Source organism: Pongo pygmaeus, chromosome 11 (genome assembly GCF_028885625.2).
Source record: "Pongo pygmaeus isolate AG05252 chromosome 11, NHGRI_mPonPyg2-v2.0_pri, whole genome shotgun sequence".
NCBI classification, from domain to species: Eukaryota; Metazoa; Chordata; class Mammalia; order Primates; family Hominidae; genus Pongo; species Pongo pygmaeus.
Genome location: NC_072384.2, coordinates 126,155,345 through 126,180,917, shown reverse-complemented (window position 1 = coordinate 126,180,917; position 25,573 = coordinate 126,155,345). Strand labels below are relative to the sequence as shown.

The window sequence follows — 25,573 nt, the reverse complement described above, 5'->3', positions numbered from 1 at the left end:
GCTTTACACAGTCTGTCCCCAAAGAGCTCTATTAAAAAGGTAACTTTTTATACAATTAGCCAGTTGTGTATTTTAAAACAAACAATAAAACATAGGAAAATGCCATGTTTAAGTGCAAGGAACATGGGAAATCCTTTGAAAATTGCAAGGGATTTGGGAACCACCAGTTAGGAAATGCTTTCCTGGAAAAATCTCTATGGCAAAATCCAAGAAACACTGTTTTCTGCCCATGAGACCTGAGGGAAGTTATACAAACTCTCAGGGGATTTTTTATCATCTATAACAAGAAGCAAATTCCAAGGTTCTACTCATTGATTCTTTGATGCTAGTAAATGAAATTTGTTAAAATAATTGAATGACCTCAAAGATACTCTTGATTAATCATGCACTAGTTTATTAAGGTCATTTCTTTTACTCCTCTTTTCTGGTCAGCATTTTTGTTTTTGTTTGTCTGTGTATTTTTTAGTAACAATGTTGATAGAATTATGCATAACTCAAGTTTGCTATTTGTTCAAATGTTCTAACGCTGTTGATAAAAGTTTTGGTAGTAAATAGTTTTTAAATATCCATACAAATTTATTTAAAAATAAATATTTAGGAGGGGTAATGGTCATCTGTCATTTTTCTCTGTCTAAAACCCATTTCCTCTTCTTCTGGAATAGTAATTTGATTTTTCTTCAGAGAACAGTGTCACCAGTTATCTTAGTTCTATGGTTCTGTAGTTAAGAGCTGACTTCAACTCTAGCTCCAGAAGTGGCCACATGACTCAAGTCTGTCCAATCAATTATTCTATCCCCTTGGTCTCATTGACTGGTACAGGGATGGACACGTGACCCAAGCCAGTCAATGAGAGTGGCTTTCATACTTCTGCTGGAGCTTTTGGGAAAGAGGTATATCTTTTCACAAGGTTTGCTAAACTCCCATCACTTCCTAGCTGAACGACCAGGAGAAATTTGCTTGAACTCACTACACTTGTTTGTTCACAGATAAAATGGGAGAAATAAAGGTACCTAGTTCACAGGATTGCTGTAAGAATTAAATAAGATAATACATGTTAAGATTTTTCCATAGCAAAAAGCATGTACTAAAATCTCAAGAAATGTTAGTGGTTTTTATTATTCGGGGGTCAATCTGATTTTTTTTAGCTTCCCTGCTTATAATAAATTACACACCACTTCCACACAATGGTACACACAGCTCAGCTTATACAACCAGCCTCATCAGTAGCCTTGCCCCCAGCACACTGCACCAGGTTATCCTAAGCTCCCTGCCTTCTCTTACCGTAGGATTTTAATCACGCTACTTCACTCCGCCTGGTACACTTGGTCCTTCCTTCCCTTTCTTCCTCTACTAAACTCCATGCTCTTTGAAAGCAGGAACCATGTCTGTCTCTTTCCTCAGTGTATTTCCCTGAGTAACATGATAACTGATCCTTGATAAGGACTCATTAAGCATTTATTGATTGAATTATTCTAAATAATATTTTGAAGAATAAGGCCACTCTAAAAGATGATTTGTATGTTTCACATGGATAAAAAGCCATGTTTCTCCATCTGTTCACCTTCCCCATTTTTCCAGAAAAAAAAATCTAAAATACATTGACTAGTTCTCTTTTTTTGTTTTTTGAGATGGAGTCTCGCTCTGTAGCCCAGGCCGGAATCCAGTGGCACGATCTTGGCTCACTGCAACCTCTGCCTCCCGAGTCCTGGTTCAAGCAATTCTCCTGCCTCAACCTCCTGACTAGCTGGGATTACAGGCATGTGCCACCACGCCCAGCTAGTTTTTGTATTTTTAGTAGAGATGGGGTTTCACTATGTTGGCTAGGCTGGTCTTGACCTCCTGACCTCGTGATCCACCCACCTCGGCCTCCCATAGTGCTAGGATTACAGATGTGAGCCATTGCACCTGGCCTACATTATCAAGTTTTCAACTGAGTACTTTATAACCTTAAAAAAAAAAAAAAAAAAACAAAAAAAAACAAAAAAAAACCTCTGTGTGTGTGTGTGTGTGTGTGTGTATGTGTCTGTGTGTTTGAGGGATTGCAGTTCCTGTGTTGGACAGTAGATGGCAATAAACATATTATTTGATACGTATTCTGGGCCGATTACAAAACTTCCAGAACTAGTCTCTGTAAATGCCTAGCATAATTCGGACAGAGTCTTCTATTTTATAATGTCTTTTGTGGTTTTTCTCAGAAACAGAAAGGGCATTCTTTGTGAACACTGTTGGTGCAGCATCTCCACAGGGCCTTTCCAAAGGAAGCTAACAGCTGTGGTCTAGGAGCAATGTCAGGGTGGATTCCCCCCAGAGAGGGCACAGGGTGGAGCCACCACCTGCAGTGACAGACACCTGTCACTGATGCTACAGTCAAAACTGGAGTCAACACATGGTCATTGTGGTTCTCAAGCAGAATTAATCTTGTATTGAGAGGCAAGGCAAGGCAAGGCACCTTCTGCATTATCCCAATGGTTTCTACCTAATTGTTTTCCCCAATAGAATCAGAGAATAGTTGGAATTCAGAGTTTCTCTACTGAGAATGAAATTACTATCAAGTTGTATTTTTTTCTAGCAGTGTTCAGGGTATCTATATAGTATACAGTATCATATTTTATGCATGTGTTTAGCAGAAACCAAGTTAAAGGGGAAATATGTGTGTATATGAATATAATGCATATATAAAATATGGTAATAGGTAATTAGCTGACTTTGCAAATCTAATCATATGAAACTTATGTTTAAAACCCATAAGTAGCCTCATGGCTTTATATGTGTACACACACATCAGTTAATATCACCAAATTCCTTGACTCTAGGCTGATCCCATAACTTTAGCTAACCACCTTCCTAGAAAAAAAAAATGGGAATAAGAACACAAAGGGTTTGACAAAATTTCACAAAGCAGCAAAGACTAGGACTAGTTCCCTATTTTACTGAATCAGAGGCACTAAGGCACCCTTGCTGTATAAAACCAACTGAGATCACAGGCATAAATAAGCTCCTTGAAGTCAGGGGTCATCCTTTTGTCACCTCGTAGCGTTCTCACTGAGTGAGTAAATGACTGGACCAAAGAAAGACAAGCATACATAATGTTGCTGATTTTTGAAAAAAACAACAAAAACACATGTGTAACATGGCTGCTCAGGTGCTCAATAATTAATTTTTATAGATACCAACAATCAGTGAAAAACACCTCTCAATTAGGTATAGGAAAGGTGAAGTCTCATGGGTTAGAGAGCGAAGATAACAGTTCGCCTTCGGATTTATAAGGCAGGTTATTTGGGGCAGCCTGTTTATGTTGATCTCCATAAATCTGTTTCACTTGGTTTAGGATGGATGATCATAAATTAGCTGACTCTGTGTATGTGATCACATAAGCCCTGGGTTAAAAATCCATAAATGGCTTCCTGTCATTTTCAGGTAAGACCCGAGTCATGGATGTGGCTGGCTCACCCTCACCCTTGTCAGGTTCTCAGCTTCTTCTCTGCCCTCCTTTTAGCTCCTCAGTTATGTGGGTCATAGCGTCACAGGGTTCTGGCATCTCGTCCTCTTCCTTGATTGCTCTTCCTCCTAATTCACCTTGAGAGCTCAGTCCCCAGGTTATGGATGCGTTGAAAAACACTCTAAAGGAAGCGCCCTGTCACTCTCCTTTCATCACCAATTGTAATTAGAGTTTTAAACTTTTGTCATTTCTCTAATGGCTCTCTCCCTCACTGGCATGTACTCAATGGTTGGTAATTTTATATTGAATAAAATAGATGAATAAATGAAAGAATAAGTGAATGTGAATAAATGAATAAACCTGGGAGCACGGAGGTGGAAATAGAGAAACCCAGCCTAATTAAATTGTGGGAAGAGAGCTGTAGTAGGAGTCAGAAACCCAAAGTTCATTTCTTTATTTGAATCTACTACTTATCAGTGAATCTGGGCAATTGACTTGATTTCTCTTGAGCCTCAGTTTCATCACCAAAAAAAAAGAAAAAAAATGTCAGATAATGATACCAGCCCACTGATGGCACAGGTTTTTATGAAGTACAAATGAGATAGTACACATAAAGGCATTTTAAAAGCTCTGGTATAATAAAAATAAGACATTATTTTAAACAGGTCACAGATAACCTACAAAGGTAATAAATTCCACAACTCAGGTTATATATAATCTGCAATAACCTTAGAGCAATTTTTAAAAATTATACCAGAGTCTGTTCTCTTTAAACTTGTCAATTTAACTGTTTGAACATACAGGATCTTATATGCATCAGAAAACTGTATTATTTTTTTTCCCCAGAAGCCAGAGCTGTACCAACCTGTTCTGGGGGAGCGAAGGTCTTTCTTGTGCTTTAGAGAAACTCTCTACTGAGTCCCAAGACTTTTTTTTTCACTTTGATGATTAAAAATCTTTCAGTTTCCTTTGGTTACAAAAAATCTTATTGAAGGAATAACTTAAGTGCCCAGTTACTTACATTAATCAAAACTATGAATATTATCTCAAGGAAACACTTCTCCCTTGGCCCACTTTGGGCTAGCTCCTGGCAAACAGAAGAGATGGCCTCTGTCTTGGCCTCCTCTCCCTGTTCTTCCACCTCTGTTCCCAACTTGGTCCCCGCAACGCCTGCTCTCATCTGGGCAGAAACAGGAGCAAGCAGGAGAGATGGGGAAAGGAAAGGTTCTTCAAGGGCCTGGCACAAGCTAGTGTCTCTCACCCTCTGGCTGGGGAAGGTGTTTGACACTGAAGCTCTGTGTTCTTGGGGTGCTTTCCAGTGTCCCTGAAGGCCTCCTCAGATCGGTTGGCCATCTCTCACCTGGAGACATCATGGTTGTTCACTCTATGTCTTTCGTGGGTAACTGGGTATCCTGTATGGCACCTTGAAACACGTCCTGAGAGTCCTGTCTGCCCCAGGCACTCTCATGGTCCAGACCACCTCCAGAGTTCCTCTCCAGGACCAAAGCTGGTCCATGGAAAACACACTTTATACACATCTTTAACCCACCATCAGCAGCCGAACAGTTACTTGCTAAGCAACTTTCTCTGTGGTTACAGACCATTCACCCAGTCTCTTGTGCTTTTTTCTTCCACTCTGTCCCTCAAACTGTTAGAAATAATATCGACTTTTCTGAGTGGTTCCATTAAAGTCTCTCTCATTTGACTTTCCACTGAGGGACACACTTCTCACCCCTCTTCTATTGGATGGACACTCATCACTCTGTCTCTCTCTCTCTGTCTCTCTCTCTCACCCCCCTCCCATACCACACACATACACACACACACACACACACACACACACAGAGTCTATTTAAAATTCTCTCTAATATCTAGAGTCTATTTAAAATTCTCTCTAATATCTAGAGTCTATTTAAAATTCTCTCTAATATCTAGTCTCTGTCTCTCTCAGCCTCTAACCACTTTCCTAGGCTAGAAATGAGAGTTCAGTTAAGGACAACAACATTCATTTCGATCAACTCCTTTGCAAGCTCTGCTTCTGCAGTCAAGCTTTTCGCCTTGGAATGTGAGAGTCATTATCTTCTATTATTTTGTAATTAGCCTTTTGCATTTTGTACCCTGTTTATTTACATTCAAACTCTAGAAAGACAGGCTTTGACCATTTAAAATGGTTAACTCCCTCCCAGTTCTCCTTTTCTGGTTGTTTCTCAAAGCCGTACTACCAGTATCAGGAGAAATCCAAATAAAACTTTCTCTGATAAACATGCATTCTAGCCAGCAGAAGTCACAGTTTTCCACAGAGAAATAAAAGTGGGAGTCTTGAGGATACAGCTTACAGTACCCTCCAAGGCCCCTCCAAATGAGAATTCTGTTATGCATTTGCTCCTCAAATTTAGAAAGGGAGAGTTAAACTGCAGAGTGAGAAAACAGTGAACAGAACCAGGCAGCAGAACCTGGCAAATGTTCCCCCGGGGAAGTCACCAAGCACCCAATTAGAACTGGAAAGGAGAGCAGATGTGGAGAATTGTCTTCTAATGCATGATCTGACTGCACAGAATGGCAGCCTTGAGGGTCATAGCTCTGGAAGTTCACAGCTGCCCGGGGCTGAAGTGGAGCCAAGCAGGAAGTTAGAGAACAGCCTACAGTGAAGTCTAAATTACAATGAACACCCGAACTCCATCAGATTGGTTTGCTGTTCCTGTTGCATAACAAAAATGAATATAACAGAGAACTCATACTCCTTATCGATACTCAGTCCCTAAACTATGAAAACATGATGGTTTAACACAAATACTTCCTAAAGTGAGATGATGAAGGAAAAGGCAGGTGAGTAGTTTCATTTTTTACTTTAACTTTTTGTCAATGAGCATACTCTACTTACCTGTTATTATGCTACTATACTATTACCTAATAATAATAAAGCAATAAAGCATTTTCACTTGGAAGAAAAATAGCAAAATACAAACAGATCATGGTATCTGTGTCACGCCGCACCCAAACTCAGTGTCTTAAAATGACACTCATTTAGTTTTGCTCATGAGTCTATGGGTCTTCTGGGTGATTTTTCTGGTCTCAGCCTGGCTCACTCATGCATCTTTAGTCAAATGTGGGTCAAGTAGATGGTTCTGCTATTCCATGCTGTGGTTTCTCACATTTTGGGGGTTCTCCTCTATTGTATTTCATCCTCCAACAGGCTAGCCCAGGCATGTTCACTGGTGGCAGGGTTGGAAAAGAGCCATGAAAGCATTCACACCTCATGAGGCCAAAGCTCAGGAATGACATACAGTCACTTCCATCTCACTCTATTGGTCAATGCAAGACTCAAGGCCAGTCCAGATTCAAGGGATGAGAAATTGACTTTACTTCTTGATAAAGAGCTATGAAACCACATTACCATACGTGTGCATGTGTCTTTATAGCAGCATGATTTATAATCCTTTGGGTATATACCCAGTAATGTACCCTAAAACTTAAAGTATAATAATAATAAAATTAAAAAAAAAAAAAAAGAAAGCACATTACCAAGGGCATGATTACAGGGAGAGGGGAATAATTAGGACCATTAGGAGAAACCTTGGCATCCTGAAGGAGATGGGCCACATGAAGAAATGAAAGAAAGAAAAGAAGACACAGCTTAGAAATTATGTAGATATATTAAAAAGTTGAATATTAACCAGGTTCTAAAAGCAAAGTTTTTATCCACACTCCTGAGTGAGCTGCAGGAAACATTCTATCCTCTCTTATTTGCCTGGCTCCTACTTATCAGGCTAGTATCAAATTTAGTGTCACATTCTCCAGGAAGCTTGTTTGAATGGCCTTCCCTTTAGCCAGTTGTGCTTGGCTTACTTATAACATTCTTTGGAATAATTGGTTGTTTTATTTTCTGCTTTACCTGCTAGAATATGAGTCTAGGGTATATTATATATATTCCTGTCCTCCCCACCCCCTGCACAACACAAAGTAGACGTTGAAGAACTTTTAGTTAGAAAATAAACACAAAGGGAATAAATGAGTAAAGGAATAGATGAATGAATCTCAAGCTGGATATTTATTAGAGAAGATGTACACATTTGCAGACATCAATATTTTCTTGTGATTCCCACATCCTTTACAACCTGGTTTTAAATCCTATTCATTACTTCTAAGCATAACAGAAGCACTGTGAGAGATTAGGATTACTTCTTTGATAACTGTGTACGATGCAGCAACCAAGTCTTAAGGTCTGCCCCTCATTCTTCCTCCAAATTCCATCTATAAATGCAGACTCAAGGAAATCCAAAAACGGTCATCATGCTGGCTACAAATCTTTGTTGAAAAATGCACGGGTCAATGAAGCATACATTGTTGCACTAATAGTAGCCTCATAACCACTTATATTATGTTTTGCTAAATAAATATATTTGCAATGTGCTGATCTTTCAAAAGAAAACATCTAGTCTTGGTCCTAGAAAAAGACAGGTATTTTTCCAGTAAAATTGAACGGGAACAGAATAAACATTTGTCTACTAGCTATTATAAACGGCTTTGTACCAAGCATTTCCATGCATTTTTTAATTTAATCCTCATCATAACCTACACAGTGAGATTTATTTGATCTCTCCTGTAAAGATACAGAAAGTGGGTCACAGCAGTGTTTTGTTATTTCATCAAACAATTGACACCAAAATATTAATTTATTAATATTGTTGCCAAGCATGATTTACTTACTAAAAAAAGAAAACTATGTCGATTTATTATGGTCTCCCAGGAAGGACCGTCATGAGTACTGTTCTGCAGCTCACAGTCCTGCTGCCCAATTCTGCATGGTTTACCTGTTTGTCACCTCTCTAAACTTGTGTGCATGGGAGTCTTCTTGGATATGAAGGCTGAAGCATAAATGGCTTTGAGTTATTGCTGTCAGGAAGTTTATCAGCAAAGTTAGCCAGTCATTTCAGTGTTATCAAGTAAAGTACGGGAAATATGTTTTAGAAGTTTCAAGAGAAAATCATCTTTCTTATAAATCAACGGATAAAAATTCAGTATTCAAAGACTGTGCTTTTGAGTTCAATTGCAGTTCCATTCCTGAATCCCAGCTCTGTTGCTTATTGTAAATAGCCCCCATTTGCCACATCTTCCCGGGTCTCCACTTTTGAGCCTTTGAATAACCCCTTAAGATCTTTGTGATCTCTTCAATCTTTAATGTAGTGACCAGAAGATGAATTATGGCTGCAAATGTCTTATGAACCGTGGTTTGGGTGTGTAAAGTGTCATGTTGGAGCCAGAGCTCTCACTGTCTTCAACAAAATAGAATCAGGATTTAAATCCAGATTTGCAGGTTGCCTAAACATTTGGTGCTCAACCACTGCATTATACCTTATGCATGCATTTATAATTAGTATAGAATTTACAAGCACAGTGTGTAAGAAATGACTTTTTTTTTTTGTTTTCTTTAAATGAAATTAAATCCACATCTGTTTTTCGCTTTTCTGAACTTGTGTGTACAAGACTCCTCTTGGATATGAAGGACTGAATCATAAATGATGATGGGAAATGTTTCCCTACAATGGGTCATGAAGTCCCAGAACTGTTCTGCAAAGCAGAATATACAATATGGTCCTCCTAGTCTTTAGCTCATACTGGTTGTCACAGGGGGGTCTACTGTGCAAGCACAAAGAGCCCCTTGAAGTACAGAATTCCACATTTTGAAGGTTAGAACCATGGTGCATAAAGCCCAGCCTATGCAAACTCTACCCCACCCAACTTCTCTACCAGTTAGAGGTCGTGCCATTTTGCAAGGCTACTATGAAGGATTAGGCTGCTGGTCCTCACTATTCATGGAATTCTAAACCTCTGTTCCTCTTTTAGTGCTAAGGAATTCCCCATTCCTTCCCTGACCATCAAAGGCTGCATGTCTCTCTCTTATCAGTGTTGCTATTGCTAGCATTTCCTTGTCCAGGAGCAGCAGCTTCTGGAAAATAAAAGCCAGGAGGACAAGGTATCTACTGGGACCTGCTGCTTCTGGTAGAAAGCAGCTTCTCTGTGCCACAGGGTCAAATCCATGCTTCCACCTAATGGTCACCGCTTGATTTTACAAACCAGAAAATGCCAGTATGTGGTCTTCGGGTCTTACCCAGCTAAAAGAAGTGAATTATTCTACTCAATGTTTTCTAAAAATTGAACTACATTTAAAAGTTGGGAGATTTCACATAATAGCAATTAAATCTGGGAACCCTGGGTGAGCATTTCTCATGGCAGCATCAGCTGGCACTGAGTAGCTTTCGTCCACTTGGGGTGCCCCTATGCTTTCCAGGTCACCTGCATTTCCATCATTGAGTCCTGAGGCACATCAGCTTGCAATAGATTTTCCTTGTAATGGAGAAATATTTCTCCTTAGCAATGCTTCTAACAAATGTGGGAATATAGAACTTAGAACAAAAGGGCTTCAAGTTTCAAGAAAAGTGGGAAAAACATTTTCCTTTGTGGGAGTAAAGTACATTTCTATGTGCTTCATATATAAGCAAAATACATGAAGGAAGGCATCTTTCCTGCTTCGCTTGCTAATGATACCTGTCTGTCCTGAAGGCATCTCAATTAGCATCTCATCTTAGACCTTTTAAGAACAGCAGAAGCACAGAAAGTTGAACGCGCAGAAGCCAAGTGTTTTATAATATAGCTGATCCTTCCCTTTATAGGGTTTTCATTCTTTTTAGATTTAAATGTTACACTATAAACTGTGTGTGCCTATATATGTCTGTGTGCATGTGTGGGTATGATACCACTTTGTTCATAAGCCAAGGGCTGAGTTTACTTCCAAAAACACTTCTGTCAGGGTGGCCTGGCAAGGCCAAGCCGGGGCAGGTGTGTCTCTTCACTTTTTTCATCCCATGTGGAATATTCTCTTTCCACTCAGTTGATAATCATAATTATTTTTAAGAAGATCTAGAATAATCCTTATGTAAGACATGGTAAGACTCCATGTCTTCCATTAATCTCTCCATCATTTTTCAAGCCTACACTAATTAATTGTTTTCTGAATGATTTTAAACGTATAGTAAGCAGTAGATAATAATGAAAATAATACATTTAATTATAACCTAATTAATTTGTGTTCAATAGTTCTGTGTCATAAAGAAACATAGTAAAATCTTTGAGGGCCAGAGATTGTATTTTACATAGCCTGTGGGGGTAGCTGTGTGTGTCCCCAGAAACCATAACAGAGTTGGATACAAGCTGTGTGGAAACTATTTGTTAATGGGTTCAGTGGTTGAAATCTCAGTTTTTGTCAATACCATATTTACTTGTGTAATCTCCTCATGCTTTCCTATTATGTTCATGAGCATTTGGGTCTCAGTTCTCCACTGCCTTCAAGAATCACCCTCTGGGGAAATCTCTGATTTACTAAACAACAGTGACTTTAACAAAGTAACCCAGCAACCAGTGTTAATGTTAATTAGAATTGAGATCTCCTGACACATTTGCTTTACTTCAGCAATTCTTTCATTCCTCAAAAGAGCTGTTAAGAACAACCATTTCAAGTGGCTAAACTACTTTTGGTAAAGCAATAGCCTGTGACTGGTAGAAGTTTGTATGTATATCAGTGTGGTGGGGGGACAGAGAGAAATAGATGCAGAAGCAGAAAGTTGACAGAGGAAGGAGGGGTTTATAAGTAGAATCTTCTTTCCTCTATAGTGTGAGGTATAAAGTTGAGTACCCAGGGGCAAGGAGGCAATAATGATGAGGAAGTATAAAGAGAAGAAGGGGAAAGAGTTAATACTGACTCATTGTCTTCTGTTCCAAAACAGAAAGTCTAAAACTCCCTCTTGATGTATCTACTTGCTTCTTTTGGACAAATACCATCTCATTGATGAATATTCAAGTAGTGCATGGTTTGCTTAAAACACCAAAGGTGGCCAGGCAATCCCAGCACTTCGGGAGGCCGCTTAGGCAGGTGGATCACCTGAGGTCAGGAGTTCAAGATTAGCCTGATCAACGTGGTGAAACCCTGTCTCTACTAAAAATACGAAAATTAGCCAGGCATGGTGGTGGGCACCTGTAATCCTAGCTACTCGGGAGGCTGAGGGAGGAGAATCTCTTGAACCTGGGAGGCGGAGGTTTCAGTGAGCTGAGATCATGCCATTGCACTCCAGCCTGGGTGGCAGGGTGAGACTCCAGCCTGGGTGACAGGGTGAGACTCCATCTCAAAAACAGAACAAAACAAAACAAAACACCACCAAAGATGAGTGTGAACTTCAGATACTCTATACATTTTTGCCATTTTTGGCATTTTCTAGTTCAGAACTGGCACCATTTAGGTTCTTTCTCTTCAGAAAAATAAAAGCTAACAAAACAACATTTTTCCCTTTCTCCTTTTCTTTCCTGAGAAGTAGTAGAATGGTAGACTAGAGGTTCAAGTAATGGTAACATTAATTTGAGTTTTGCTTTCACATAAGCAACTGGCTAGCACAGACATTATATATGTAACTCTACACTTGCCCCTCTGTTTTGCATTTCTTCTAATATGAATACAACCATCTCATTATTTAAAACTTAACAGAATTTATTTCTTCTTCTATCTTTGCCTACCTCCTTCATAATCTAAGATAAAGAATCTGAGGGACTAAAAATATGTATGTCATTTCTTCTGGTCAGTAGACAATTTCCTGCTCTACAAACAACACTAAAAACCTCAGGAGGGCAGATTTTACGTGCTGTAAACCAAAAGAGATGCTTTGGGGTTTTGATGTGGAAGAAAGTGAAAGTAAGGTATAAATTCTGTTTACACTCTGAATTTATTAGAATATTCATATCAAAGTGTAAAGACACTGTATGGTACATGTTTATCAATTTATATGTAACTTACTAAGTGTTCAAAAAAGTTTAATTATGGACTATCTGTTACATTTCTATGTATTTGCCCACACTTTGAAATGTCTGGATTTCCCCAGGGTGTCATCTGAATTTCCTGCTCTCTTCGTTTAGACTCATTCAGTCTTACTGTTATAACCACGCCAAAGGAGTCTAGTCTCAGTTTTGAATCCACTAAATCTCTTTAGCTACAGATCTATAATCTGAACAATCTACTGATTTCTCAATTTGATGTCCCAGAGCATTTCTAACTTAACATAGGCAAACTGTAAGTCCTGACTTTCCCTCGTAAACCTTGCTCCGCATCTCACATTGACTGTCTCTATCTCAGTAAATAACTTCCCAGTCACCCAAGTTTAAAGCCACAGAGTCATCACTGGGTGTTCCATGATGTAAACTGAATTACATTATTCCTATCCTTAAAAAATAGTAAATAACTACAAAACATCCACCACATAACTTAAAAACCTAATTACAACATGGCAGACACCATCTACTGCTTATACAACATCATTCCCCTTTTATCCCTGCTAATAGGCTTTTGATTTCATTTTCAGATGGAAGGCAAAGGACCCTTGCTTTAGGGGAAAAAGGGTTCTCTACAAGCCCATGGAAATCCCATTTTCCTTCACTCAGAGATTGGACCAGACAAGATGTTTGCCAGTTCTGACCAATTAGATGAAATGGAGAATCTTTGAGGTGTGATGCCCAGAACTGTGTAGTCTATCAGCTTTGTCATCATAAAAACAATCATCAAGGGTAGCAGAACAGAAGAACTGAAGGATACAAAGTTCCTGGGTCCTTGACATCTCTGAACAGCTGCAAAACACCTGGAACTGCCTACCTCAGGGCTTGATGCTAAGGGTGCAAACAAAGGCTATTATTGCTTAAGCCTCTGGTAATTTATACTTCATAGCTGAAAGGCTTCCTAATTAATAACAAGGCCCTTCAGGACTTTTGCTATCTTGTTACCTACCTACTTTCAATCTTCCCTCATCCTTTACACCAAACACTCTTTGTTCCATCCCATAGACTTTTAGGATTTTATCCAGAAGGCTGACTTTTTTCTTCATCTTCCTCGTGAGCAACTCTTTGTTTCAAGTTCTAGCTCACATATTCTTCAAGCAAATATTATTTATCTACCAGAAGTTCCAGATTATTACTGCTAAAATCACACCGTCCCAGGAAGAACTAACTGATTTCTCTTCAGCTGTGATTTGGATATGGCTTGTTCTCACCAAAACTCATGTTGAAATCTCATCCCCAATGCAGCAGTGTTGGGAGGTGGGGCCTAGTGGGAGGGGTCTGGGGCATGGGAGTGAATCTTCATGAATGGCTTGCTGCTATTCTTGAGGTAGTAAGTGAGTGCTCACTTTGGTGAGACTAGACTGGTTCTTGAGAGAGTGGGTTCTCATAAAGCCAGATGCCCATTGAGTTTTGCCTCTTCATACATATCTACTTCCCTTTTGAACTTCCACCATGTTTTGACCCAGTACAGAAGCCCCAACCTCATGGTGAGCAGAAGCCAGCTCCATGCTTCTTAAACTTCCCAACCTGCAGAACCATGAGCCAAATACACCTCTTTTCTTAATAAATTACCCAGCCTTGCATACCCAGAAACACAGAATGTATTAAGACATCTTCTGTTTCCCATAGTATTCATATTTTTATATAACACATGTGATTTTATGTGTCAACTTGACTGGGTTAAGGAATGCCCAGATAGCTGGTAAAACATTATTTCTGGGTGTATATGTGAGGGTATTTCTGGAAGAGATTAGTATCTGAATCACTAGGCTAAGTAAAGAAAATCACTCTCACCTAGGTGGGTGGGCATCATCCAATTTGTTGAGGATTTGAATAGAATGGAACAGAGAATAAAGGGCAAATTTACTCTTTCTTCTTGAGCTGGGACAGCTGTCTTCTTTTGCACTTGGACATCTGCATTCTAGCTTTTGGGATTTTTGACTCAGATTGGGACTTACATCATTGACTCCCCTAGTTCTCAGGCCTTTGAGCTTGGACTAGAACTCTTGCCATTTTCTTTCCTGGGCCTACAGCTTGCAGAAAGCAGATAATGAGACTTTTCTGCCTCCATGATTATGTGAACTAATCCCTCATAATAAATCTCTTTATATATTTATATCTATATATACTATTGGTTCTGTTTCTCTAGAGAATCCTGACTGAAACACACAATATACTGCAGTTGTCTATTTGTCTGTCTTGCTCTAGACTTTGAGCACTTAAATGTAAGGATATCTTTTTTGTCATTGTATTCTCAGATCATAGAACTGTGGCTATAACATAATAGAAACCCAGAGAATGCTTCTGATTTTTATAAAATGTATATCTAGCCACAATAGAAGTATACATTGTCCACATATTTTCAATAGAACTGGTACAAATTTTGATAATTCTTTAAAACTACTGATAAGCCCCAAAGTAATCATAAGACTCAATTAAATAGTGATGTCAAAGTTTTTTGGGGAAGTGACTTGTTTCCCCGTAAAAACACTATTTGTGAGCCAGGTACAGTGGCTCAAGCCTGTAATCCCAGCACTTTGGGAGGCTGAGGTGAGTGTATCGCCTGAGGTCAGGAGTTTGAGACCAGCCTGGCCAACATAGTGAAACCCCGTCTCTATTAAAAATACAAAAAATTAGCTGGGCGTGGTGGTGGGCACCTGGAAGCCCAGCTACTAGGGAGGCTGAGGCAGGAGAATCACTTGAACCCAGGAGTCGGAGGTTGCAGTGAGCCAAGATCGCACCATTGCACACCAGCCTGGGCAACAAGAGTGAAACTCCGTCTCAAAAAAAAAAAAAAAAAAAACCTATTTGTTCTCTATGTTTCTTTTTCTTTGTGACAAAATGCACGCCTATAGCAATTTATACTTTACTATCAAAAATATACTTTGAAATTTCTATTAAATTCATATAGTATTCCTTTGGCCAAATTTTAACTCATGCTTTAGAGTTGGTTATCCATATATGTGCTATGGCTCTACCACCAAAGCTTCAAGTTACATGTTAAGTCTGGGGAAGCTAGTACTTTGCTCCTGCCTGGGTATTGTTCCAGGAATATCCCTCAGCAATTGCAGAGACCATTCATCCTGTTCCAATTTTAACTTGTGCACAACTGTCTGAGAGACCACAAGCTAAATTCATATAAATTGCTTTCTAAGATGAGTATCAGAGCTGAAAAGAATATTAAAGGATTAGTCTTTTCTTTGGAGCTCTAACACTCTTAAGAAATAGAAACCTGAAACTACAGGAGGTTCCTTGATTATTTGTTGTTTATTTCAATTGACAGCTCTCTGTGAGTCCAACACATAGATTAATAAATTCAAAGCAAACATATGCTGTTTTTTAAAAACTTGATGTTTAATAATATCTACCTATTAACCATGTAAAATGGCATTGCAGATTTTAATTTTAACTCATGACGTTTAAAGGTACATTAGATTAAAACTTTTACATTTCCTTTGACTTAGATTTGGGAATTTAGTGCCATTCCCAATGCCCAGTTATCATCTTCAGGTAACCATTTCAGATGACTCCTAATATCTATTTTCTTTACTGCTTTCAGATTATCTTTGTTACATTTCTGTTCTCAATGTTGCTTTTGTTCATTTTTTATCAGTTGCCCAAAATATTTTTTGAAGCAAAGGAAGCATAAATTCTAAATTACTCAAACTTCACAAGTTAAAACTGCTTTAGATGAGGCCTCTAGATATTTTTGAAGAAATTTAGTATAAAACTTTTTAAGTTTTCAAGGCTGCTGTCTTGCATAGCTCCAAGAAGCACCGTTCAGGTATCTTTCATCTCTGTAAATAGTTGTATTTTCAAGTGGTACAATATATTGTTATGTCCCTTTATGTAACCTATGTGAATGGCTACTTGTGTTGCCTCTCTGTGTAGAGGCAGAGATATTTGTGGTGATAATTCTGTAAGTGATACTGCATGAAAGTAGTTTCTAGAGACAGGAGGAATTACCATCTGGGAGATCATAATCTGCCTTACCTGAACTGTGGTTTCCTGCTAACAAGGTGGGGCTCACAGAGCATCTTCCCAGTCGACTGGTGACCACAGGTGGCCCTGGTGTTCCATCCCATTCCTGAGCTTTGACAGGCTCTCTGGAGGAAGACGCCCCATGATGGCCTCTTTCCTTGTTGTCCAACTTTGGTAATGGCTCCGTGCTGTGGCTTCGGACTTTCAGTTCCTCTGTTGATTCTGTGTAGTAACCAGAATTATATTCTGTTAAACAAGAGTAAAGTTCTTCCTCAATTACTTTCAAAAAATTAGTGTGATTTTCTAAAATTGTCTCAACATGTTGTTGGAAACTCAGACTTGGAGACTACAACATTTAAATATAACAGAAACATAGACTCCAGGGGGCCTTTTTTCTGAGTTGTGTAGGCTAGTATCTCTGGGAAATACAATTTTCTTTTTGGAAAAACAGTACCTCGACGAATCTTTAGTAACTCTTCCCTTGTGCTCATCTCTGAGTACACTTATTTAAGAGTACTTCACACTCACTCTCTTTACTTTCTAATCTTTACAAAAATTCAGCTAAACCACACTATCCAATCTGCTCCTGATAACATCACCTAGTGCCTTTTATTTGGCAAATGTATAAGCCTTTTTTTTCAGCCATTTGACAATTATTTGATTACTCACTCATTTATATCTTCAATTCTCTTGGCTTTGCTAGTGGTCCATCCTCCTGTGTTGTGTTCTATATCTAACACCTTTCCTTTGTCATTTATATCATCTCATCCTCCATGCATCCCTGGCACATTGGTTGTTTCAGAGGTGCTAGCTTAGCCACTGTGCTTCTTCTGCTACATATATTCTTTCTGATTTTTGTCCTCAAGGATTCAGCTAGCAATCATCTAACTGTTAGTGATTTCTAAATATTTTATCAGATGCCTGGACCATTCTTTTTATCTTTAGATTCATTTATTCAACTGCCTGCTAGGTGAATCCATCTGGAGTCCCCATATGAACATTTCAGATACTGAACTGATAATTTCTTATTAAACTACTGGTTCTTTCAGTCCAACCAACTATCCAAGCTAGAAGCTTGTCTCTCCCTTTCTTTAAGTGATAATCCCCAAATCTATCAGTCAGAAGATTCTACAGATTTTATTTCTGGATGTCTTGCTCTCGCTTCTCTTCCACTTTGTTTCATGTCTACCTCAACTGCTCTGGTTCAGCTCTAATCCTCTCACTTGAATTACTGCAACTTGTCTCTGACTCTATCCTTGACTCCTCAAAGTATAAGCTCCTTATACTGCCAAAATGATCTATTGAAATGCAAATCTGATCATAATGTAACCCTGAATAAAATCATTCCAGAAGCTTCCTGTTGCCCATAGAATGTCTAAGCTCTTTAATATCATCGGCAAGAATCTCCACCTTCTTGCTCTTTCCTTCCCCTCTAGCTTTGTCGTTCCCTGTTAACCTCCCTGTATTACATTGGTTGTAGGTTCTTCCTCCTCACTCCACCCCCAATAAAAACAGTGCTGTTTTCTACAGCTATTATCACCTCTCCTTTCAATGTCCTTATGTCTTGTCTTTCTTTGCTTAACTAACTCTACTCACTCCTGGTAACTCAATTTAAGTATCCTCTGAAGCCCTCTCACCCATTCACCACTCTTGCAGGGTCATGGTCGTCTCTGCACTGACCTTGCTTTATAGTTCTATGGATCTGCTCTTCCCAAAAGGCCTTGAGTTATTTTAAGGCAGGTATTGAGGTTTTGTTTGTTTTGCATTTTTTAAAAAGTGGTTGACTCCACCACCTATCATATTGCTCAATGAATTTTTAATTTAATTAATTTATTTATATTGCAGATTTCTCAGCTCTTCACATATCTTTCTAATCTGTGTAGGAAATATAACATTGCTGATGGAACTGGAAAATCAGGTGATAATAAGTGTGTTAATGGAGCTAATAGTATTATTTTCAAAAATCTGATTATATAATAACCACAAGTTGTAAAATTCACCAGGTTAACAGTTTAATTCAAATAAGGAATTTTTTAGAAAATCACAGAAATGATTTAAAAAAAATCTGAATTTGGTTTTTTTTTTTTTTTTTACACTTGGGTTAAAATCCTTATCAACTTTCAGCAGTGTGATAACACAAATGTCACACTTTGGTTCACCATTATCTGAATCTGTGGGACACAAACAGAACAGGCTGTCATATATGGAGCAGTCCGGGTCAGGAATCTCAGAGGCCTCAGCTTTGCAACTCTGGCTGTGACCCATGTCACCTCTTGGGGAGCCTCATTTTTCTTACCTACAAAACAAAGAAAACACCAGCCCTACCTAACTTCCTTGATTTTATTTTAAAAATCTGATAATATTCTACAGTTTAAAATATTTTGAAAACTAGAAAGTGCCAGCACATAAAAAGTAGTATTCAGTTAAATATAGTCATTTGGCCTTTATTAGTTTATTTAATTTTTCTACATTAGATAATTACGAAGAGTCTTATACAAATGGAAAATTGCCAAATCACATTTAGAAACAGAACTCTAGCCTATCATTTACAGTAACTAGCTTGGGAAGTCAACCTATGAGGTACCAGTTACACTTGTAGAGAGTAGACCCGTCTCTAGGAAATAATCGTAAAAGCTAAACAACCACCCATGGCCTCAAATAGTCAAGACTTGAGTAACAACTTAGCTTCCCCAATTTTTGCCCCAGTTTCAAACTTAGGAACAACTGAGGAAAAGTAAATATACACCTTTAACCAATCACATAGAATGCCCCATTTCTAGTGTGCTTACCTGCCACTTCCCCAAGTTAATAGTCCCCAATCAAGGTACACTTGAAGCCTTTTCATTGTTGTTGATAAACGAAAATTTTAGACAAACTTAATTTAGCAGAGTTTATTTGAGAAAAATGATTTGTGAATTGGGCAGCACCCTGAACAAGTAAAGGCTCAGAGATCTCTGCCCAGCAAACTAGTCAGGCAGTATTTGTAGAAAGAAAAAAGAAATAACATATAGAAATATTCTGATTGATTACAGGCCAGCCTTCATCTTATTTGGACATGTTTTGACAGTTTGCACTCTGTGATTGGCTGAAAAGTTGGCTGCTATGATTGGCCAAGACTCAGCTACTTGTTACAATAATATACTCTTATGATAGTTTGTAGTTTATTTACATACTAAGTTAGGTTGCAATTCATTGCATATGGAGGCAGCTTTAGGCCAAATTTATTTGAACATTTTTCTCCCATAAAGCCTTCCTACTCCTCTGCCTGACTCTGAGTCTTTGCCAAATGCAAGCTCTGAATAAATAGCCTTTGCCTGTCTCTTTTGTTTGATCTTCATTTATTTCCATATTGCTATAGTCTCTTCCAGCTCTAAGATGCTATCCAGTTGTGTAAACACATGTCATGAAAAACATTATATGAGATTAACTTAAATCAGGAGGGTAGTTCCAATACAGTCTCAGAAAGATTTCAGGTTTTTAAATGGGCCTGTGTATAAACTTGTTTTAGTTATAATGAAATCAAGTATATGAAGTCTAAATTTTTTTTTTGGAATGAACATGTTTCAGAGATTTATTAATCATTAATGATGAAACAAGTAAGATGGTAAAGCTGGTCCAAAGAGCATTTGGAGGACCTAAGTATTTATACACATTTTTAAAAGAATGTTAGAATAAAATTGCTAGGTTAGAAATAAAACTGGTTGTGGCTGGGCATGGTGGCTGAAGCCTGTAATCCCAGCACTTTGGGAGGCAAAGGCAGGTGGATCACCTCAGGTCAGAAGATCAAGACCAGCCTGGCCTGGCCAACATGGTGAAACCCCATCTCTACTAAAAACACAAAAATTAGTCGGGCGTAGTGGTGGGTGTCTGTAATCCCAGCTACTTGGGAGGCTGAGGCATAAGAATCGCTTGAACCTGGGAGGTGGAGGTTGCAGTGATCCAAGATAGAGCCACTGCACTCCAGCCTGGGCAACAGAGCGAGACTTTGTCTAAAATAAAAAAAAAGAAAGAAAGAAAAGAAATAAAATTGGTTAATGTCCTTAAGGCAATACAATTACAACTTTTAGAGTCATCTTTCTACCAAATAGAAATAATTTGCATCTCTATTTGGGGGCAGGAAGAGGGCATTTGGATGGTAATCAGTACTCTGCAGAAAAAATAAAGAGTGGAAAAATAATTGAAAGCAGGGGCCAGGTTCAATGCCTCACACCTGTGATCCCAGCACTTTGGGAGGCCAAAACAGGAGGATCATTTGATCTCAGGAGTTCCAAATCAGTCTGGGCAACATAGCGAGACACTGTCTCTACAAAGAAGATAAAATTAAGTGGGCATGGTGGTGCAAGCTTGTAGTCCCAGCTACTTGGGAAGCTGAAGTGGGAGGATTGTTTGAGCCTTGGGAGGTTGAGGCTGCAGTGAGACGAGATTGTGCCACTGCAATCCAGGCTGGGCAACAGACTGAGACCTTGTCTCAAATAACAATAATACTAATAATTGAAATCAGGAGCTCAAACAGGTATTTGTACATCCAAGTTTATGGTAGCATTATTCACAAAGGACAGAAGCAACCCAAATGTCCCTCGATGACTGGGTCAACACAACGTGGGACAAGCATACAGTGGGGTATTATTCAGCCTTACAAAAAAAGGAACTCTGGAACATGCTAGCATAAGGGTTTATTGCTACTGGAAGGATGTTATCATAAGTAAAATAAGCCAGTCACAGCAAACCACCATGACATGTGTATACCTATATAACAAATCTGCCCGTTCTGCACATGTATGCCAGAACTTAAAGTATAATTTAAAAAAATTTTAAAAACTGTATTAAAATATACCATAACATAAAAGTACTATTTCAACCATTATTTTTATAAAAATATATTTAAATACATATAACATAAAATTTCCCATCTTAGCTATTTTTAAGTGCATAGTTCACTAGTGTAAAGTACATTCACTTCGTTGTGTAATCAATCTGCAGGGCTCTTTTTGTCTGGCAAAACTGAAGGTCTGCACCTACTTAATAACAACTCCTCATTTCCTCCTCCCTTTGGCCCCTAGCAACCACTCCTCTACTTTCTGTCTCTAAGAATTTGACTACATTAGGTATGTCACTTAAGTGGAATCATACAGTATTTGTCTTTTTATGAGAAGTCAAAATATTGTAAAGGCAATATATTCCCGCAAAATAATTAAAGATAATTTAACGAACACTTGTTTTTCAGTGTCCTGAGACAAATGGAATAAAACCAGTATCAGAAAATACCATTATAAACTATTCCCAAGCTGTTTATTCACAGCTTCAAAGAAAGTGTAACTCTAGCTTCCAAACATCACAGCCTCAAAGCCTAACGACCCATCTGCTTCAGCCCACCTTCTCTTCCAGATTTTTTTTTTTTTTTTTGAGATGGAGTCTCACTCGTCGCCCAGGCTGGAGTGCAGTGGCACGATCTCAGCTCACCGCAAGCTCCACCTCCTGGGTTCATGCCATTCTCCTGCCTCAGCCTCCCAAGTAGCTGAGACTACAGGCGCCCACCACCATGCCCGGCTAATTTTTGTATTTTTAGTAGAGACGGGGTTTTACCATGTTAGCCAGGATGGTCTCGAGCTCCTGCCCTTGTGATCCGCCCGCCTTGGCCTCCCAAAGTGCTAGGATTATAGGTGTGAGCCACTGCACCCAGCCCTCTTCCAGATTTTAAACCAGGGAATGTCACTTACTTCTCCAGCCTCTATTAAATAAAAGCCTACAGCTTTGGAAAGGAATTTTGTGTGTGTGTTATTGTCTTCTTCTTTGTTTTCAAGTCCCAGAGGTTAGTCTTCAGTAAATTTTGGCAGGTATATTTAGAGAAACTTGAACAAAAGGATTAAAGAAATGGTACTACTCAGACCTGTGCCTGTATACCTTAATGTCTGCCTCCTAAATAGAAAGCAGAGCTGAAAAATCTGTAAGAAAATCATAAATGTATTATCGAGAATTTTATTTAGGAATAAATCTGTTTTTTCGTGTGTGTGTGCGTGTGTGTGTGCGTGTGTGTGCGCGTGTGTGTGTGTGTATTCAAGAACTGCTTCCTAACAAAGGTGTTTTCTAATTCAAATAAATATGAAAATCTTCAAAATAGCTGTTGAAAAGAGACAAATTGAAAGTGGACAATTAGACTCTTGTAATATATAATATGTAAATAAGATATATTGAAAACTCAAGGAAACCTATTCAGAGGAAAAGGACATGTTTATCCATATCCATATATCTCAATGTCTTTTTAAAGTCTGTTGAAAACAAAATTGATTTTAGTAACATAAACTCTCTGGAACAAGATCAATCTTACATACTGTGGTAAAGCTTTATGTGGAATCTGAGTTATTTTAAGTGTTCACAGTTACGGCCCCAGCATGTAGCTCACGGTGCCAACTACATAGAACGCACCTATCCTCTATTCAGTGAATGAATGAGCGAATGTTGACTATTGCTCTAAAATCTAATTCTCACATTGAAATCTGAACTTGAATTAAATTTATTACAAAAATGGATATATTATTTTATTATATTTGTATTTCAGACTGGGTGTTTTGTATATCATTGTCTTAAATTTGTTACAGTGTTTAGGCTGAAGAAGGATACAGAAGAAAGACCAGGAGCAATTCGTTTCTGAGCAAACACTCCCTCCAGGATTCTAATCCATCACACCTCATGCAGCTAACCCTGAAGTTTCCCATTTCCTGCCTCTCTACGCTGTCTGTGGGTCTAGTTCTGTCTCTCTGGCTTCTTCTCTGTCTCTCTCCCTCTCCATCTCTGCCCTGGATCCTGGGCCACCTAGGAAGACTTGGTTTCCTGGGTTTAATGGCTTTTACCACTAGGTCTGACCCCATACATTAGTGGGTTTTACCAGAATCTCTTATTCACTCTTCCTCATCAACATTGATTCACTCAGTAACAAATGAGTACTGAAGATTCTTATAAATCCTCACCACCTAAAGATCTCTTTTAAGCTCTAGGAACAAAACAATATGGCATGAATGAGCCTTTGCATGTGACTGCCTGGGTGGGGGCACAACCTGTTAAAACTGGCAGCACTATTCTCTCTCTGAACTTGCTCTTCTTCTAGCTAAAAAGTCATGGTCTTCAGAGCCAGACAAACTTCCACTTTGCATTTTGGCCATGCCATGTATTTGCTACTTAACCTTAGTCAAGGTTCCTGAACCCCAATTTCCATATTTGTAAACAAAGATAATAATTGCTGTTATTGTGTTCCTGTGAAGATTAAATGAGATAATGCATTTAAAGTTTCTTACATAGCAATGCTAAGAATTATTTTTTCTCCTACTGTTCTTTTTAGTGACATAGATTACCCTTCTTACAGGTTCACCAGGAAGACACTTGGCAATCGTCTAATCTATGTCATCCCTAGCACGGAGAATGCCCACAACTTAGCAGTCTTGGGATTTGGACAGGAAACAGAAGCATATAATACTTTTCCACACTTTTCCCTAGCCACCATCATGGCTATATTCTTGCCTTCACTTTTCTTCTTTGTGTTAAGGCAAAAGCCCCTACCTGCCTGTCTCCTGTCATGATCCATTTCCATTTATTTTCCAGTGAGATTACTTCCTGATTCCCCAAGGCCCTTAGAACCAAGTTCCAATGCACTGGGTTAAGACATCAGGCCCTTCGTAAACTAGTTTCTGGCAGCTCTCAACATTTCTTTTCCATTACCTATTTTCATTGTGGAGATGATGAGTTGTTTTCTCTATATTTGCTCTTTCTTCAGCCTGATGCACCTCTCCTCCAAAGCAAAATGATGAACTGATTAGCCAGGTCTTCTTGTTTGGGAATACTTAGCTTGGGTGTTATCATTCAAGGAAGACTTCTCCTAATTCCTTTTCCTAGTTCGAGTTAAAGCTGTGAGTAAAGAATTAATATCAGGCTTGGGCTGCCCTAAAGAAAGTGACCTCGGAGCCTGTCATATTGTAATATTTTCACCTTGGCAATTACAATAACACAGAGTGTAATGTTGCACCTGTCCTATTTATTGTAAGCCCTGATCTGTTGGTCTGCACGTGGACAGGTGGACTACTAGGTGGCATGAGGACCTGGGACAATATGACAAAAATAATAAAATGTTTGTGGGGAGCCAAGGCTGCAGCTTCTTTGGATCTTCTTTGGATTGAGGTGACATGTGGGTGCCTTGGTTTTAATTCCAGCAGTCATAAGCCCTTGGTACGGTAGCTGTGTATATGGTAGCTGCTGGGGGTACCTATGAGGTATAGAGCCAAACTACATTTCTGCAACCTAAGCAAACAGGGTATTACATTAAAACGTTCTGTCATTGCCGGGCCACCCTATGCCTTCCATGGCACATGTCTTGTGCTCTGATGTGACATGTCACAGTTGTTGTTTATATATCTTGTTGCCCCCATTGGATCGCAAGCTTTAGACTAAAGACTACATCTTTCACATTGGTACTCAGTATCTAATAGAGTCCTCAGTGAGAATTGAAGGGATGGGATGAATAACTGCATGCCTGCTTCACCCAGGATAATAGCTTGTTACTGTTTGCTTCTGGCTATAATCCCATCCCTGGCTCATACCCACCTCTCCAATGTTTCCCTGCAGATGGGCCATGCATAGTAAGCATAAACCAATAGCCCTCAATAACTGGAGAACATGAGTTAGTTGCTGTTGTCAAAATTGTCTTTTCTTAAGCCATAAATGTTTCCACAATTACCACTTGTTATTAATAGGCCATAAAAAACAAGCAATTTGCCTGGAAAAATGAGTTTTATTTGGAAATATGAACAGTCACATCATTTACTTGGGAAAATTTAAGATTCTATTCTCCTTTTTTTTGTAATATTTAAAAGGATTCAACTGTCATTCATTTAATTGCTTCTATGAACATGTAGATGACTCAGATGATTTACATAAAAAGCTTTTGTATGTGTGGTTCATGACTGCTGTTTTTTTATTTTTTTATTTTTTGATAGAGTTTCACTCTTAACGCCCAGGCTGGAGTGCAATGGTGCGATCTCAGCTCACCACAACCTCCATCTCCCGGGTTCAAGCAATTCTCCTGCCTCAGCCTTCCTAGTATCTGGGATTACAGGTGCCCACCTCCACACCCAGCTTTTTTATTTATTTTTTTAGTAGAGATGGGGTTTCACCATATTGACCAGGCTGGTCTCGAACTCCTGACCTCAAGAGATCTACCTGCCTTGGCCTCCCAAAGTGCTGGGATTACAGGCATGAGCCACTGATGTGATTTTTGAAATGTCACAATCTCACATA

The 25,573-nt window shown here is 38.9% G+C and overlaps 1 protein-coding gene across 4 annotated transcripts in view; it reads right to left on the bottom strand.

Moving 5' to 3' along the window:
• NYAP2 (neuronal tyrosine-phosphorylated phosphoinositide-3-kinase adaptor 2) overlaps positions 1 to 25,573 on the bottom strand; it is a 329,537-nt gene that overhangs the window by 87,840 nt on the left and 216,124 nt on the right. For all 4 annotated transcript variants that reach the window (XM_054478860.2, XM_063648002.1, XM_063648001.1 and 1 more), the window contains one exon: positions 16,304 to 16,513. In XM_054478860.2, the coding sequence (XP_054334835.1) occupies positions 16,304 to 16,513 (210 nt within the window). The remainder of the gene's footprint in view (positions 1 to 16,303; positions 16,514 to 25,573) is intronic.